Raw genomic sequence first — 16,597 nt, 5'->3', positions numbered from 1 at the left:
GAAACTGCTTATTCTTCCTGTAGATAAAATTACACACTGGTTTTTGAGTATGCATGGCTGTCATAACCAATTTTAGTTTGACCGCAGCTGCTCTTCATAGCCTCCCCCACCAACTAGTTGTGCCTTATGTAATCTGCAGTAAAGGAGAGCAATGCATCTACCCAACCAAGCCAGACATCACCTTCACATCCACCAGTTGAAAACTGAACAGCCTCCGATACCTCCCTATTGTAAGATCAACCTCTTTAGGGCCCAGACTAACAGCAATACAATGCACTCTGGCAATTTGGATATTTGCTCTGCATTGTGGAGTTTATAGAATTTTTAGCTGAGAAAGTCTGGTTAGATGCTTATTGCTAGGAATGATTTTTTTTTTTTTTAATTTAAGGAGTCCTATAAAAAAATCCCCCCAAAAGACTCGGACAGCCTGAATAGCTGTCTGTTATTCGCCATAAAAATAGAAATGCCACATTTCTTCACTTGGTGGATATTTATATTGTGTAGCCTTAACTTTCATACTAACTTATCCCTGGATGATAAGAATTTCTTTCAGCATTTATTTTCCTTGGCTCTGAAACGTCCTTCAGATCAGTGGATAACCATTTATTTTATTTATTATTTTATTTATTACATTTGTACCCCGCGCTTTCCCACACACAGCAGGTTCAACCATGAGAAGTGGACTTTGCTTTCCTGCTCTTAATTGGGACATCTATAATTTTATTTAAATAAAAAATTCCAATAATTTATCAAGCTACAACTGGTGTCTTGTGGAATCTGTAGAGTGTTGACATAACTTTAACTTAGTTTCTCCTAAAGCAGGTTATTCTAATGCTGAAATATCCAACTTGGTAACAAAATGATTCTTAAGAAATTCAGCCTTGCCATCAGAGCTGTATTTTCCACTAGGCTGTTACACATTCACACTGTTATAGCAATTCTTGCTCTTTCCCTTCTTGAGTGATCAGATACTTTGAATTGATTCAAGATCTTGTAGCTTTGCTGCCAGATGCATGTGCTGTTTAGCACCTGAAACCGATTTGAAGGCCGGCAGCAGGGTTGAGCAGGCACTGATGGGAACAGTGGTAACTGCCATGTTATGTGCAGGAAGAGCTGTTTTTTTCCAGCCAGCTGAAGTAAGAAACCAGAGTTGTGTGTTCGTACTAGAGGGGGTCCCCTTCCCTTTCCTTCCCTGATTCCCCCCCCCCCCTTCCTCTCCGGCAGTGCTATTTGACTCCTCTTCCTCAGAGGGGAGGGCAGGGGGAAGGAGGAGATTATGGGTAGAGGGGGAAAGAGAGAAGAGGATGCTGAGATCCAAATAAATAGATAAATGGTGTGCTGGAGAGGTAGGCATGAGGGAATGAAGGAAATGTGATAGAGAGGAAGACCTTCAGCAGGGTGTGAGACCAATATGGTCACATGGAGCACAGAGGAATGTGAGGGAGATGCTGTACAGAGAAAAGAACTTGGGCAGAAATGGAGTGATAGGGAAGGGTGTAAGGCAGAGGTGGGGGAAGGGGAGAGTCGTGGTATTAAGTCTGACTGTAGCAGGGGAGGATGTTGTTGTTGTTGTTTCATTTGTATCCCACATTTTCCCACCTATTTGCAGGCTCAATGTGGCTTACATTGTACCGTAGAGGCGTTCGCGTGTTGAATTCTGTCACGCCCCAATTTTATCTGACCCTCATTGAAAATGGTATGCTATAGGTGAGGACTGCTATGTGGAAAAGGGACATGGAACAGAATGGGGCCAGAGGTCCTTGATAGGAGCAACTGAGCTTTTGTTCTATCATGTGGGGTGGGCTGGTGGTAACCAAGCTCCGGCAGTCACATATTGGGGTACTAGGTTGAGGCCAGTGAGTTCCTGTTCTTGAAGGGGGATGAGCTGGGAGGCTAGACACTTGAAGGTCTGTGCTTAGGAGTTGCATGGCCTGCCAGTCTGGGCCTATTAAAGTTACACTGAACACAAAGTCCAGATTAGAGGGTTGCACGGGGACAGAAATCTTACCCATCCCCACAAGAATTTAACCCGTCCCTGCAAGACTTTAACCTGTCCCCACTCAGTCCCGCAAGAATTTAATGGTACATAAAAAGAAAAAATTCTGGTCGGCTCTCTGTCTCTCTCTGGTTTTGAGCTGCAGCACTGCAGGCAAGGAAGGAACAGAAGATGGAACTTGGAACACTCTGGTGTGTACATGTAAGACTTGTCTCTGATCCATTGGCACTGTGTGCTAAGAGGTCGCCACATGCATGCGAAAGTAGGTCAGATGACATCTGATGCTTGTGCCTGTGTCAGAGCCGAGGTCTGCGCATCAGCCCGAGAGCAGAGAAGATTAATAGTATCATAGTAAGTGACAGCAGATAAACACCTGAGCGGTCCATCCAGTCTTCCAATAGTCACACACATTATCAATTCATGATTAAATCAACAATGAACATATTATATACTTGATTATGGTCTTTCTTTGGCATTTCTGGGACATAGACCATAGAAGTCTGCCCAGCCCTATCCATCACCTACATCACCTAGTTCATCACCTCCAGAGCTGCCATCTAAGCGTCACTCTACACATCCACACACATGCAGCCATTTAAGTTTAGGTTTTTCATAACTTCCATTTTCTAATTAGAGATCCTCTGTGTTCATCCCACGCCTTTTTGAATTCCGTCACCATTTGTGTCTACCACCTCCTTAATGGAGACTTTCCACATCTCTGCTGTTAAAGCAAAGAGGAGGAGGAGACAGCACTCAAAGAACTTGGTACTCGATAGATGAGAGACTGGCAGAAGTGCAGCGTACACTTCCACAGGAACCCCGCAGGAATTGTTTCTGTCCCTACGGGAACCCCGCAGGAACTGTTTCCGTCCCCACAGGATCCCTGCGAACCCCCTTCCCGTTCTCTAGTCCAGATGCATGGAAAAAAATGGGAAATGTGTTTTGATTTATTTCTTGTGAGTTGCATTAATGGCATATCTTGTATTAGATATTTGTATCACCTCTCTGCCTTGCAAGGTAGTTGTGGTTGATGATTATCTTCTGAGGAGTACAGAGGCACCCATTTGCTGACCAGACATGATGTCCAGGGAGGTGTGCTGTCTGCCTGGTGCCAAGGTTCGGGATGGAACAGAAAGTTTGCCAAGAGTCATCAAGCTTACTGACCACTATCCTATGCTACTCATCCATGTTGGCATAAATGATACTGCTATGTATCCTATTGAACATATCAAACATGACTTTATGGCTCTAGGACAGAGGGTGAAACACTTAGGTGCACAGGCGATGTTCTCGTCAATCCTTCCTGTTGAAGGCAAAGGCCGAAGGAGGGAATGTCGCATCCTGGAACTGAACGTGTGGCTGCGTGGATGGTGCCAATGTGAGCACTTTGGTTTCTTAGACCATGGGATGATTTTCCAAGAGCTACTAAGCAATGATGGTGTCCATAGTAACATAACATAGTAACATAGTAGATGATGGCAGAAAAAGACCTACACGGTCCATCCAGTCTGCCCAACAAGATAACTCATATTTGCTGCTTCTATCAGGGAAGGGATAAAGTGTCTTTCACAACAGACTGGCAAAGGTACTAAAGAGGTCTTTAAACTAAATTTGCTAGGGGTGGGTGAAAATAGTCCCAACGTCATTAATAACCCTCAGAAAGGTAAAACATCAAAAATATGGAGAGCCTTGTATACCCGTAGAATGGGAAACAAATTTCTAGATGTAGAGGCTGCAATGATAGAAGCCTACTTGGATTTAGTGGCGGTCACGGAGAACCATGACTGGGATAGTTATACCTGGCTATAACCTATTCAGGAAGGACAAGGTAGGAAAAAAGGGTGGAGGAGTGGCATTACATGTTAAGAATAATATTAATGTGACAGAGTTGTAAGACATATGGGGTAAGGAAGAAGCATTATGTGTTAAACTGGAAAGAGGGAAAGGAAAATGTATTTACATTGGTGTGATATACAGGCCTTCACAGTCAGAAGAAATGGACAGAGACTTAATTGAAGACATTCACAAGATAGGTAGGAAGGGGAAGTACTACTAATAGGTGATATGCCAGATGTTGATTGGAGAGTCCCTGCTGCAGGGTGCTCTAGAAGCAAAGGGACCTTGGATTTTCTACAGGAAGAATTGTTCCAGCAGTGGCTAATGGAACCAACACAAGATGGAAAGATTCTATACCTGGTGCTTACAAATGGGGAGAATGTTTCTGATGTTACGGTGGGGGATCATTTGGCATCTAGTGATCACCGAATGGTGTGGTTAAATATTAGGAGACACGAAGAGAAGGCGTATTCAAGATTGAAAAGGACTAACTTTGCTGCGATGAGGGAATTTCTCAAGGAAGAGTTAGTTGGATTGGAACAGCTGAAGGAAGTAGAGCATCAGTGGGCAAAACTGAAAAGAGCTATTTTTAAAGGCAACAAATCTTTGTTAGAAAATTACATAAAAGTAAGAGGAAAAGAAGGCCGCTTTTGTTCTCAAACGTAGTAGTTGAAAAGGTAAGGGAAAAAAGGTTAGCCTTCATTCATTACAAGACATCGCAGAAAGAGGAAGACAGGCAAAAATACCTAGAAAAGCTCAGAGAAGCTGGAAAAGCTGTCATGAAAGCGAAGAGGCAAATGGAGGAAAAGATAGCCAATACAGTAAAACGGGGGGATGAGATATTTTTTAGGTATGTAAGTGAAAGGAGGAAGTGCCACAGTAGCATTGTGAGGCTCCAAACTGAGGGGCAGGAATATGTAGAAGCTGATAAGGATAAAGCTGAACTGCTTAACAATTATTTCTGTTCTGTGTTCACGGATGAAAGACCGGGGGGCAGGGCCACAGAAAACAAATGCTAATGGGGATGGATATATGGTACAACGGGATCGATTCTCAGAAGACTATGTTTGTGAGGAGCTAGCTAAACTAAAAGTAGACAAACATGTATATGCTGGAAGAGAGATGGGAGAGAAGGGATATGATAGAGACGTTTAAATATTTCAGTGGCGTTAATGTTTGCCCTGTTTGTCCTAATTAGATTGTAAGCTCTGTCGAGCAGGGACTGTCTCTTCATGTTCAAGTGTACAGCGCTGTGTACGTCTAGTAGCGCTATAGAAATAAGTAGTAGTAGAAGAGGTGAGCCTTTTTCAAATGAAGGAAACCTCTGGAATGAGAGGGCATAGGATGAAGTTAAGTGGAAATAGACTTAGGAGGAAATTACTCTCTCACAGAAAGGGTGGTGGATGCCTTCCTGTTTCTATGTGTATATATGTGTATGTATATGCACACTAATACAACACTCTATGGGGGCAGTTCTATAAATGGGTGCCCTTTGCTGAACACTGATTCTATAACAGCATTTGGGTGCCAAGAAGCCTTTATAGAATAAACTAAAATAAATGAAACAATGTTTAAATTTTTGACTAAGTCAAATGATATATTACCTAGCAATGTTTGGTAAACCACTTGCTTTAGCTGTACTTCAAAGATGAGATTTAATGCGTACGTCTAGTAGCGCTATAGAAATAAGGCAGTATTCCTCAGCAACCCTCCAGACCGGTCAAGACGCTTGGGTTATGCATGCCTACCAGCAGAGGGAGACTGAGAACACTAACTTCAAACTGAGTACATATAACCTGTGCTAGCCCTCTATCTCCAGTATTTTCTCAGTCTCAGCAGAGGGTAGACATGCAGCCTGTGCAGCTTGTCCGGTCTGGTAGGATCTTGTGAGACTAGTTAATTTTTCCTGATTTCTGGGGATAAGTTGGTGATACAGTTCTTCCCTGTGCCTGGAACGCTGTAGTGTGCAAGGGGTTGGTAGGTCCGGTGGGGCCTGCCATTGTCCCCTCTGGGGTGTCACACCCGGGTGGCCGGGTCCCTCCCCCCGACTGGCTCTCCCGTTTTGGCCAGAGTTGTGCCTCGGCTGCAGTGTTAATCCTGCAGCCTTGAGTGCCATTCAGATTCTAGCAGCAGGGCTCAAATAAAGTTTAAAAAAAAAAAAAAAACTCCTCGTGTAGAGGACTGCAGGAGCTGCACTCCGGGGTCTCCGGAGTTGTTCAGCCGGTCTGGGAGAGCTGAGTCAGTATTCAGCGCCGGTGAGTGTTGGTTTTCTTTCTTTTAACTTCGCCGGTTGCAATCAGCTGTTTTTTGTTTAGACGCGAGTATGTCGGGGAAGCTCCTTCGTTGCCGGCTGTGCGCGCGTCGGGGTGTTGACGCGGCTGGCGGTTCCTGCCGGTTTTGTGGAGAGCCCAAGGCCCCATCCCTCGCGCCACCGGTGTTAGCTGCGGAGGCTCCTTCGGCGGGATCGCAGGAGAGTTGTGCGGCTCAGGTTGGCACTTCAGCGGCGGTCCCGATTTTGGCGGGAACCGCCGCCATCTTGGATTCGGGTCTTTTGGGCGCTGAGACGGTCGTGGGGCCGCAGCCACTCCCGATTTCGAGTCCCGCGGGGGGGGAGGCCTCAGGCAGCATGGGGTTCCCTCCTGAGTTTGTTTGGAGTTTGTTTCAGGCTTGGAAAGCGGGCCCATCGGGTGCGGAGTCCCTTAGTCCTAAGGTGGGGGGGGCTACCGCTAAAAGACCACGTGTGGAGTGCTCTGAAGATGTAGAGGTCTTTTCTCCTCCGGATTCTGAGGGTGATTTTAGCCCCCTGGAAGAGGAGGAGGGGTCGGTGGCAGGGCAGGATGGGGACCTGTCCTTGCCTGGGGAAGACCCCTCGGTGGTTAGGATTTTTCACAGGGATGAATTAGCGGACCTCATTGAGCAGGTGTCTGCCACTTTAAGGTTTGATCCGGCGGCAGCTCCCATTGGGGATGGGAAGCAGGTGGATCCCTTGGTCAAGGGGATCAGGCGGGTCTCTCGCTCTTTCCCTATGAATGCGGACTTGAGGGATATGATCACGCAGGAGTGGCATTCGCCGGAGGCTCAGTGTAAGGTGGCTCGAGCTATGACTAAGCTCTATCCTCTTCCTCAGGAGGACAGAGACTCCCTCAGGCCCCCGACTGTGGATGCCGTGGTTACGGCAGTGACTAAGGCTACTGCTATTCCAGTGGATGGGGGGGCCGCGTTGCGGGACCCTCAGGATAGGAAATTGGAGACCTTCCTAAAGCGCAGTTTTGATCTGTCGGCCTTGGCGCTGCAAGCGTCTGTTTGTGGAGGTCTAGTGGCTCGGGCTTGTTTTCGCTGGGCTGAGAGGCTCCTGGATAGTCCGCAGGCTGATAGGGCTTCTCTTGTTCAAGATCTGGCCAAGTTGGAGATGGGGTCGTCGTTCTTAGCGGATGCGCTGTACGATTTGTTGAGGGCCTCGGCTAAGAACATGACCTTTGCGGTGGCGGCTCGGCGGGCCCTGTGGTTACGGGGCTGGGTGGCCGATGCCGCCTCCAAGACAAAACTTTGTTCCCTCCCTTTTAGAGGCTCTTTGCTTTTCGGGGAGGAATTGGATAAGTTGGTGAAGGGTCTTGGTGATGCTAAGGCCCCTCGGCTTCCTGAGCTTCGCCCCAAGGTGTCTAAGGGGGCAGCAGGGCGGGGGCGCTTTCAGGAGGCTCGGCGGTATTGGCCCGGTAGGTCCTCTGGGGGGACTAGGGGTCGGTTTTTCCAGAGAACCCAGTCCTTTCGAGGTGGCCGTCGCGGGGGGCGAGGCTCCTCTTCGGGAGCGTCCGGTACGTCCCGTGTGTCTCAATGATGGTTTGGGGACCCAGCCTTTGGTTCGCGTGGGGGCTCGCTTACGCTTGTTTTACCAGAGGTGGGTCCAGATCACGTCAGACCAGTGGGTACTGCAGATAGTGCGAGACGGGTACGCCCTAGAATTCGACAGTCCCCTCTCCGACTTCTTTCTCGTGTCTCCCTGTCATTCAAGATGCAAGGCAAGAGCAGTACGGGCCACTCTGTCGCGTCTAATCGGGTTAGGGGCGGTGGTGCCTGTTCCCAGGTTAGAAAGAGGTACGGGCTGTTACTCCATTTACTTCGTGGTGCCCAAGAAGGAAGAGGGGGCCTTCCGGCCCATTTTAGACCTCAAGAAGGTCAATGCGGCCCTAAAGGTTCCCTCCTTTCGGATGGAGACGTTACGCTCAGTTATTGTAGCGGTGCAAGAAGGAGAGTTTCTGACGTCTCTAGATCTGACAGAGGCTTACTTACACATTCCCATTCTAGAGGCGCACCAGCGTTTTCTTCGCTTTGTGGTCTTAGGGAGGCATTTTCAGTTTTGTGCGCTGCCTTTCGGCCTGGCGACTGCGCCTCGCACCTTCTCCAAGGTGATGGTGGTGGTGGCGGCGGCGCTGCGCTTGCAGGGCATTTTGGTTCATCCGTATCTGGACGACTGGTTGATTCGGGCCAAATCAAGGTCAGAGAGCGAGGAGGCTACCGGTCGTGTGGTGACCTTCTTACAGTCGCTCGGTTGGGTGGTCAATCTGGCGAAGTGTCACCTGGTGCCTTCCCAGTCTCTGGAGTATCTGGGAGTTCGCTTCGACACGAAGAAGGGCCGGGTGTTCTTGACAGCTTCTCGCATCTCCAAGCTACAGGGGCAGATCCGGCGGCTCCGAGCGCAGAGAGCGCCTTCGGCTCGGGCGTATCTGCAGGTGTTGGGTCTGATGGCAGCAACAATAGAGGTGGTCCCTTGGGCCAGGGCCCATATGAGAGAATTACAGAGAGCTTTGTTGACTCGTTGGTCTCCTCAGTCTCAGGACCTGGAGGAGAGTTTCCCTCTGCCGAGGGTTGCCCTTCGCAGCCTTCGCTGGTGGCTCCACGCTCCGAATCTAGCGAAGGGCATGCCGCTGGACACTCCCAGTTGGACGGTGCTGACCACGGATGCGAGTCTCTCGGGCTGGGGAGCGCATTGCCTGGGTCAGGTAGCTCAAGGACGTTGGACGTTGGAGGAAGCATCTTGGTCCATCAATCGCCTGGAGACTCGAGCAATTCGTTTGGCTCTTCGGTCCTTTCACACCCTGTTAGTAGGCAAGGCAGTCAGGGTGCTTTCCGACAATGCCACGGCCGTCGCATATGTAAATCGGCAGGGAGGAACGAAGAGCCAAGCGTTAGCTGTGGAGGCGGCGGAGTTAATGTTCTGGGCAGAAGCTCATCTTCAGGGTCTCTCGGCGGGCCACGTGGCAGGGGTGGACAACGTGAGCGCGGATTTTCTAAGCAGACACACGTTAGACCCCGGGGAGTGGTCCCTCCATCCCTCAGTGTTCAATCGACTGGTGTTGGAATGGGGTCGGCCGGGGCTGGATCTCATGGCATCGGCCGACAACGCTCAGGTTCCTCGCTTCTTCAGTCGTCGAAGAGATTCTCGGGCCGAGGGCATCGACGCGTTAGTGCTCCCGTGGCCGACTCAACAGTTGCTCTATGTATTTCCGCCATGGCCGCTGGTGGGCCGCGTGGTGCAGCGGATCGGGCGCCATGCAGGTCTAGTGGTTCTGATTGCGCCCAATTGGCCTCGACGTCCGTGGTACGGAGACCTAGTTCGGTTATTAGTGCAGGCTCCGATGCCGTTGGGGCCCAGGGTGAGATTGGTTCAGGGGCCGATCGAGATGGCCGACCCGGCTCCATTCTCGCTTACGGCCTGGCTCTTGAGAGGCTCAGATTAAGGAAGAAAGGTTTTTCAGCCAGGGTAATTGATACCATGTTGCGTTCTCGTAAGAGGTCTACTTCTTTGGCTTATGTGCGGGTGTGGCGCATTTTTGAGAACTGGTGTCAAGAGCGGGATTATGTCCCTCTACGCGTGTCGATCGCGGAAGTTTTGGAGTTCCTGCAGGATGGTCTTGACAGGGGGCTCTCGCTCTCTTCCCTGAAAGTGCAGGTTTCAGCGTTGTCTTGTTTCCGTGGAAAGATTCAGGGAATTTCCTTGGCGGCTTCGCCGGACGTGGGGCGGTTCTTGAAAGCTGTCAAGTTGCTTCGTCCGCCTCGTCGGCCGACGGTGCCGCCTTGGGATTTGAATTTGGTCTTGGAGGCTCTGGTAGGCCCTCCGTTTGAACCGTTGGCTTCCATCTCGTGTAAAGATCTTACTTTAAAGACAGTGTTTCTGGTGGCCATTACTTCGGCGCGTAGGATTTCGGAGCTACAGGCTTTGTCTTGTAGAGAGCCTTTTCTCTCCTTGGCTAAGGAGAAAGTGACTTTGCGGACAGTTCCTTCATTTGTCCCTAAGGTGGTATCCTCCTTTCATGTGAATCAGGTGATCTCGTTACCAGTGTTGGGGGATAGGTCTGGTGATCTCTCTCAACGTCGTTTGGCTAAGTTGGATGTTCGACGCATCTTGCGGTCGTATTTGAGCAGAACGCAGGATTTCCGAGCGTCGGATCGGTTGTTCATTTTGTTTGGAGGTCCCAGAAAGGGGGAAGCGGCTTCCAAGGCTACTCTGGCTAGATGGTTGAAGGAGACTATTGCCTCGGCGTATTTGTTGAGGCGTCGGACAGTTCCCTCGGTATTGAAGGCACACTCTACTCGGGGGGTAGCCGCTTCTTGGGCGGAAAGCAGTTTTATTCCTCCGCAGGACATTTGCAAGGCGGCGGCGTGGTCGTCCATTCATTCTTTTGTAAAGCATTATAGAATTGATGTGCAGGCAAAAGAGGATGCTCGGTTTGGAGCGGCTGTGTTGTCTTCTGCTTTTCGTGGGTCCCACCCTTAATGTGTCTACTGCTTTGGTACTTCCCAAGCGTCTTGACCGGTCTGGAGGGTTGCTGAGGAAGGTGAAATTAGGCCTTACCTGCTAATTTTCTTTCCTCTAGACCCTCCAGACCGGTCAAGAGCCCGCCCTGTTTCTTATCAGAAGTATTTTTCAGCCGTGTCAATGATCAGAAGTATTTTGAGCCGTGTTCTGCTATGTCTGTTCATTTTATATTCAGTATGGTCGGAGAACTTTCTTTGACTCTAATATTCTGCAGAGTGGGACGCCTGGGCGTTTCATCTGTTTAAGCACACTGTTGGTGTTTGACTATTAGTTTTCCAGGTACAGGGGTTCTATTAGTTTTCAGAGTTACTGTTCCAGGGATTTGTTTTCTCTGCTTTGCTAAGTGTATACTGGAGATAGAGGGCTAGCACAGGTTATATGTACTCAGTTTGAAGTTAGTGTTCTCAGTCTCCCTCTGCTGGTAGGCATGCATAACCCAAGCGTCTTGACCGGTCTGGAGGGTCTAGAGGAAAGAAAATTAGCAGGTAAGGCCTAATTTCACCGTAGTAATGACTAAAACAGTAGTCAAAAATTTAAACATGGTTTCATTTATTTTAGTTTATTTGCATTTGATATCTCACCTACAGAACATTAGAATGGTTATAAAGTAAGATGGACTAATTGAGTCACGGAAGAATTATAGGGAGGATCCTTAAGAGGCAAGGCTGGATGAGAGGCAGTAATGGCTTGTGCCTGTCCAGTGTTGGTCCCCCCCAGTAGTTTCACCAGAGAGCAGTAGTTTACATTATCCTTAGTAACTTGAAATTTTCAGGTAGAGTTTCGGTGCTGCTACAATTGGTGTTATCAGATGAGAAGTTCTGTATAAATTTTTTTGTTTTGTTTTTTTTTCTTTTTTCCCCACGGCAACTTAAATGTTAATGTAAATGTCTCCACTGTGTACAGAGTCCAGTGGAGATATTCACATTAACATTTAAGTTACACTGAAAATACAGAAAGTGATAATAGTGTACTTTTTCTTTCAACGTTCTTCTTGATCAGCGAGTGTAACCTAGGATGGCTTGACACCCTGCTTGTTTGACATCCTCTAATACTTCTGGAGGAAGCCAAGGGACAACGTGACTGTTCTGAAACCTTCTGCATTTGAAGTCCAGTAGAAAACAGAAGGCCTTAAAATAAAATTGCTTCAGAGTAATTTTTATCCTATTTTATATAGGAGTTTTTCTCCCAGGACAGGCAGCTGACTGTACCCTCCCAGTGCTAGGGCTAGAAGCAGAGAGAGGCTTCAAAATCCAGACTAAATCAATTACCCAGTGCTGAAAATGAATGTGGTGCCAGAAAAGCAATGAACAGCTGATGCTTCAGAGTATACATTTCTTTGAATACATGTGACTTTCTAAGTGAGGTTAATATAAAAACCTCATGGTCCTTCTAACGCACATTGCATAAAAATATGCAGACGTTTGTTTCTGAAATGAACTATTCATGCAAGTCACTGGAAAGTCACAACTGACTTTGGTATATGCTTATTAAAGTCAAATATCTATGTCCATGACGATAAGTGGAGAAACACACACTAATCTTGATCACGAAAGCTTATTTTGCATGTACTTAGTTCTGCTGACCTTGATTTTAAGTCCTGTTTTTGAAGTAGATTTGTCCTCTTGAAACAAAATTTTGTCCTCAAGCATTCAACTTGTTACTGGCAGTTTAAAACTCGATTGAATTTATACCAAACTATTAGAAAAATATGTACTGTATAAAGTTGATTTCATGCATGTCGAGGGCAGTTTTGCATCTAAAAATAAAGAAAAATGCTGTGATCCTAGTATAAGTTGAGGCTCCCCTCCAGTCCTCCATCCCTCACCTGTGCCAGCACCTCTTCCTCCCTCCTACTTCCAAGGTTCAAAATTGCTCCCTCCCTGTCAGTATCGGCGTTTCAACCTACCACCCCCCTTGCTGTGTACTTTAGAGCCATGGCAGTGCAGCTATCCTCCTAGGCTGCTTGCTTCCTGGCCTGGAGCACTCTCTGATCCAACCCACCCCCTCTGAGTCCTGTTTGGCGAGATGGACCAGAGAACTTACTCCAGGGCAGGAAGCAGGCAGCCTAGGAGGATTACTGCACTTTCGTGGTTCTAAAGAAGATACTTTGGAAGGTACACAGCAAGGAGGGGGGGGGAGGGTAGCAGGGAAGAGATCGTGCTGCCAATGGGGTTGAGGGGTGCTTAATTTTTGGGCCTCATAGATGAACAACCCTGTTTTTTAATGCATTTTTTAATTAAAATTTCTCAACTTATGGTAGTATATGATGATATAAAAATTTAAATGCATTGTAGCTAATTCTCACGAAATGAGCAAGCACCTAAATGCATTTATAGGGATACGTATGTAGGCAAAACTAGATAGGTCATAGGCTGTGGAGAAGAAAATTAGAATTTTACATTTAGGTCAGATTTTCCTGTTCCACTGCAGAAGGGAACCCTTGTCTTAGCTTTAATTTAATTAATTTTGCAATATACAACAGTCCATGACAGTCTCTGGGGCACTGGGGTTAGGTTTTATAGCCAAGCATTCTTGCATTGCTGGTAAGCTGTTTTAAAAATAACATAATGAACTTTATTCTAAACAGTGTTGGCCTGCATACATCAGCAACTATTAGTTGACAAATTAACTTCTCTAGCAGCTACGACTCTGGAACATCTCAGTTTTTAATTCTTGAAAATTTTAGTGGTTGTGAGGAGAGAGCTGTGTAACGTTTGTTGCTTGTGCCTTGCACCGTTCCCACATCAGCCAGTTCGGTCTCTTATGAGCAACAAAGGCCTGTGTAAAATGACAAATTTATACACTGCTGATCTATTTTTCCTCCCCCTAAGGTAACATTCAAGTATCCTGGATTGATGATACATCAGCGTTTGTGTCACTTAGCCAGCCTGAACAAGTTCAAATAGGTAAGTGTAAACACACCATGGCAAAATGGACAAAGCTGTGATATCTTGAACTACAGTTTTTCAAGTTACTGAATGATAAATTTTGAGATCAGATCACAATAGAGGTAGCGTTTTAACAACGCATACAGTTTTGAGCTACGGACCAGATTTCTTTGCTTCTCCAAACACTGGGTTGAATCAAAATTTACTGTTTACACAGTTACGTGATAAATGATGGTAATACTAAAGTGGCCCGTGTAGCATGTTTATGGGAGGTAAGAATATGGCTAGAAGGGGTGCTACTAAACAAATTTCCTTCTCAGATTATAATCAACACATTAGTTCTAACTTTTATTCATGCTGCATTAGCATTATATACCATATAGCATTAATTCCCTTCTGTGGGAGCTATTGACATGGATACTCTAGATGTGCACATGGCTTTCTATGGATAAATTTCAAGTCTCACTCAGGTGGTTACTCCAAGGAAATGTGTGTTGGGGGGGGGGGGGGGGGGGGGGGGGATTTCATTTTGACCACTGAACTATAATACTTGGCACCTTAAGACTGACTTGGTATGATAAGCCTAAACATAACTTTTCTTTGTTGGCATTCCTTGAACTGAAAACTTGTAGATCAGACTGTCATTGAAACTGTTTGAGAGAAATTCAAAACGCTCACTAATAGTTCACGTCAGGATGATTCATTAGCAGACGGTTGCAAGAACCAACATCTAAACAAGCATGTTTTGTGTAATGTTGTCAAAGGTAAATTCATATGAAACTGTCAAAAGCACTTTAAGTAAACTTCAGAATGTGGCAGCATCCTTAAGTGTTAACTAAACCAGCTATATTTGTTAAAGGAATAGTCCTTCCTGCTGCATTTGATTATTTTAGGATGTTGAGACTAGCTGCTGTGTAAAGTAATTAATTGTAAATAGTGGTTTTCTCAGGTCATGCTAGTTGACTGCCATACAAGTTACTTTTATATGCTTGTGCTTCATTTTACTCACTACTTGATTTGTTCTATTGCTTAAAATGCTTCAATCTATGTACCTCTTTTCCAGTGTGGGATTTTTCAGTTGATTCTATGATTATGTGCTTAATATATGAGAGAGTTGCCTAGTTCTGACTTTCGCTTAGGCTGACTGAGAATACTATATATTGTCCTTTGGGGGAAGACGGCAATCCAATCAGGCCACAGTGACACAGTGTTCATATTGGGAGGTGGGGTGCACCAGGTTTGAGGGATATGAGATCTTTGGCTTCAAATAATGGTAAGGACTGTCATTGTTATGGATAAACTAGAGGGGAGATGAAGGTCCCTGGGTGGCCATAAAATAAGGTTCGTAAGCTAGTGAGCTTCAACTTTGAGCCGAAAGCAAAAAAGAGCAAGAAACAGTCACTCCTTTCTTATTCCTTCTCCCCCATCTATTACTTAGCTTGGCAAGGGGACTGACACATTTTCACAACTTTTATTTTTAACTTGGTTTCTAATTCTTCTAACAGCAAGTTGTAGTAACTGAAACTTTCCATTCTCAAAGTTAGGATGATTTGCTTTTTACCCATGTGCTGCTGAGAGAGGCATGAGCTAAATCCAAAATCCTTTTACCATTAAAATCAGTTTACTGAATCGCAAATAGGAGCGGAGCACTTCATTAGATGTCAATATTTTAGTATGAATTTATAAATTCTCCCGAGGACAAGCAAGAATAATAATCTCACATGTGGGTGACATCCGTGGAGCACAGTGCAGACATTGCGATAGTGCACTGTCACTTTAAAACATTTATGCAGTGTCCCCACCGCGCTTGTGCAGGTGCTTTCCTGCCCAACACTCAAGCGCCTTCCATGAGAATATCTACTCTTAAGTAGGTGCATGCCCCTTATGCTGGAGAGAGAGAAAAAAAGAAAAATTAAAAACTGTTTGAGTTAGTATAAATGTAGAATTATTATCAGCTGTTTTTGACCTCCTACTTCCAGTGCTGTTATTGGTTTAACTTTTCACTATAAGAGGATTTTACTAGCAAGAACTTCATCTACACTGTTCTAAGTCAGTATAAGGAGGAACTATTCATCTTGGACCAGTGGCTTATACTCAATCTAATCAACAGCTTTCTTTTCACTATGTTCCATACCTGTAGCCCCTGTAGACTACTCAACTTGTACTGCCCAAGTGGTCAGGTTTAAAAAATTTTCCTTTTGACTAGACAAATGACTGCTCTCATTTTCAACAGCTATTCCCCAGCTTAACCTTGGTCATCGTTCCTACCTGCATGTGACCACTTCAGGTTCTTGGAAAAAGAATGAACCACTTTCTCCAGGCTAAGGGCATAAGACCTTTCTTCACACAAGAAAGAAATCAAGGCTTCTACTTCAGGTGCTCGCTTTCTCTCTCTCTTCCTCCTCCCTTCTCCCCCCACCCCTCGCCATTACTTAAAGACACATGTTTCCTTCTACAGCAGTGTCTCTCACAAATATACTGAACAGACTTGGCCCCTTCATTTTTCCAACCACAAAGTGAGGCTTACTGCCCTTTAGTTTCCAACTTCTTCTCTGTTACCACTTTTCTGAAGAGGGACCACATTCATTCTTCTCCAATCCCATGGAACCTATCCCATCTCTAAGGATTTATTAAACAAATCTTTGAGAGGACCTGCAAGAAATTCTCTGTTTCCTCGGCATCCTAGGATGGATCTCATCTGGTCCCATGGTTTTGTCCACTTTTAGTTTTTCAAGTTGTTCGTAAACATTTTTCTTCTGTGAACAGTGTGATATCTACTCCATTCCCATGTATACCTTTGGCAGCCAACTGAGGACCTTCTCCAGACTTTTCTTCTGTGAACACAGAACAGAAGTATTTAGCACGTCAGCTCTTTTCTCATAGCAGTTCTCGGCATCTTTCAGTCTCTAGTCCATTTCTAGTCTTCCTCCTTTCTCAAGTATACCTGAAAATGTTGTCTCCTTTTTACATCTCTAGCCATTTTTTTTCCTTCTGCTTGCCCCTTTGCCAGCCGTATTTCTCTTTATTTCTTTGAGTTTTGTCCGGTATCATTTTCTGTTTCTC

General features: G+C 46.0%; 1 protein-coding gene across 1 annotated transcript in view; it reads left to right on the top strand.

The window, feature by feature from the left end:
- PARN (poly(A)-specific ribonuclease) overlaps positions 1–16,597 on the top strand; it is a 201,257-nt gene that overhangs the window by 113,678 nt on the left and 70,982 nt on the right. The window contains 1 exon segment of the mRNA XM_030211049.1: positions 13,478–13,552. Coding sequence (XP_030066909.1) covers positions 13,478–13,552 — 75 coding nt within the window.

The sequence above is a fragment of the Microcaecilia unicolor genome, chromosome 8 (assembly GCF_901765095.1).
Source record: "Microcaecilia unicolor chromosome 8, aMicUni1.1, whole genome shotgun sequence".
In the NCBI taxonomy this organism is placed as follows: domain Eukaryota; kingdom Metazoa; phylum Chordata; class Amphibia; order Gymnophiona; family Siphonopidae; genus Microcaecilia; species Microcaecilia unicolor.
Note: the sequence above shows the minus strand (reverse complement) of the source record. Positions and strands in the feature narration are given on the sequence as shown.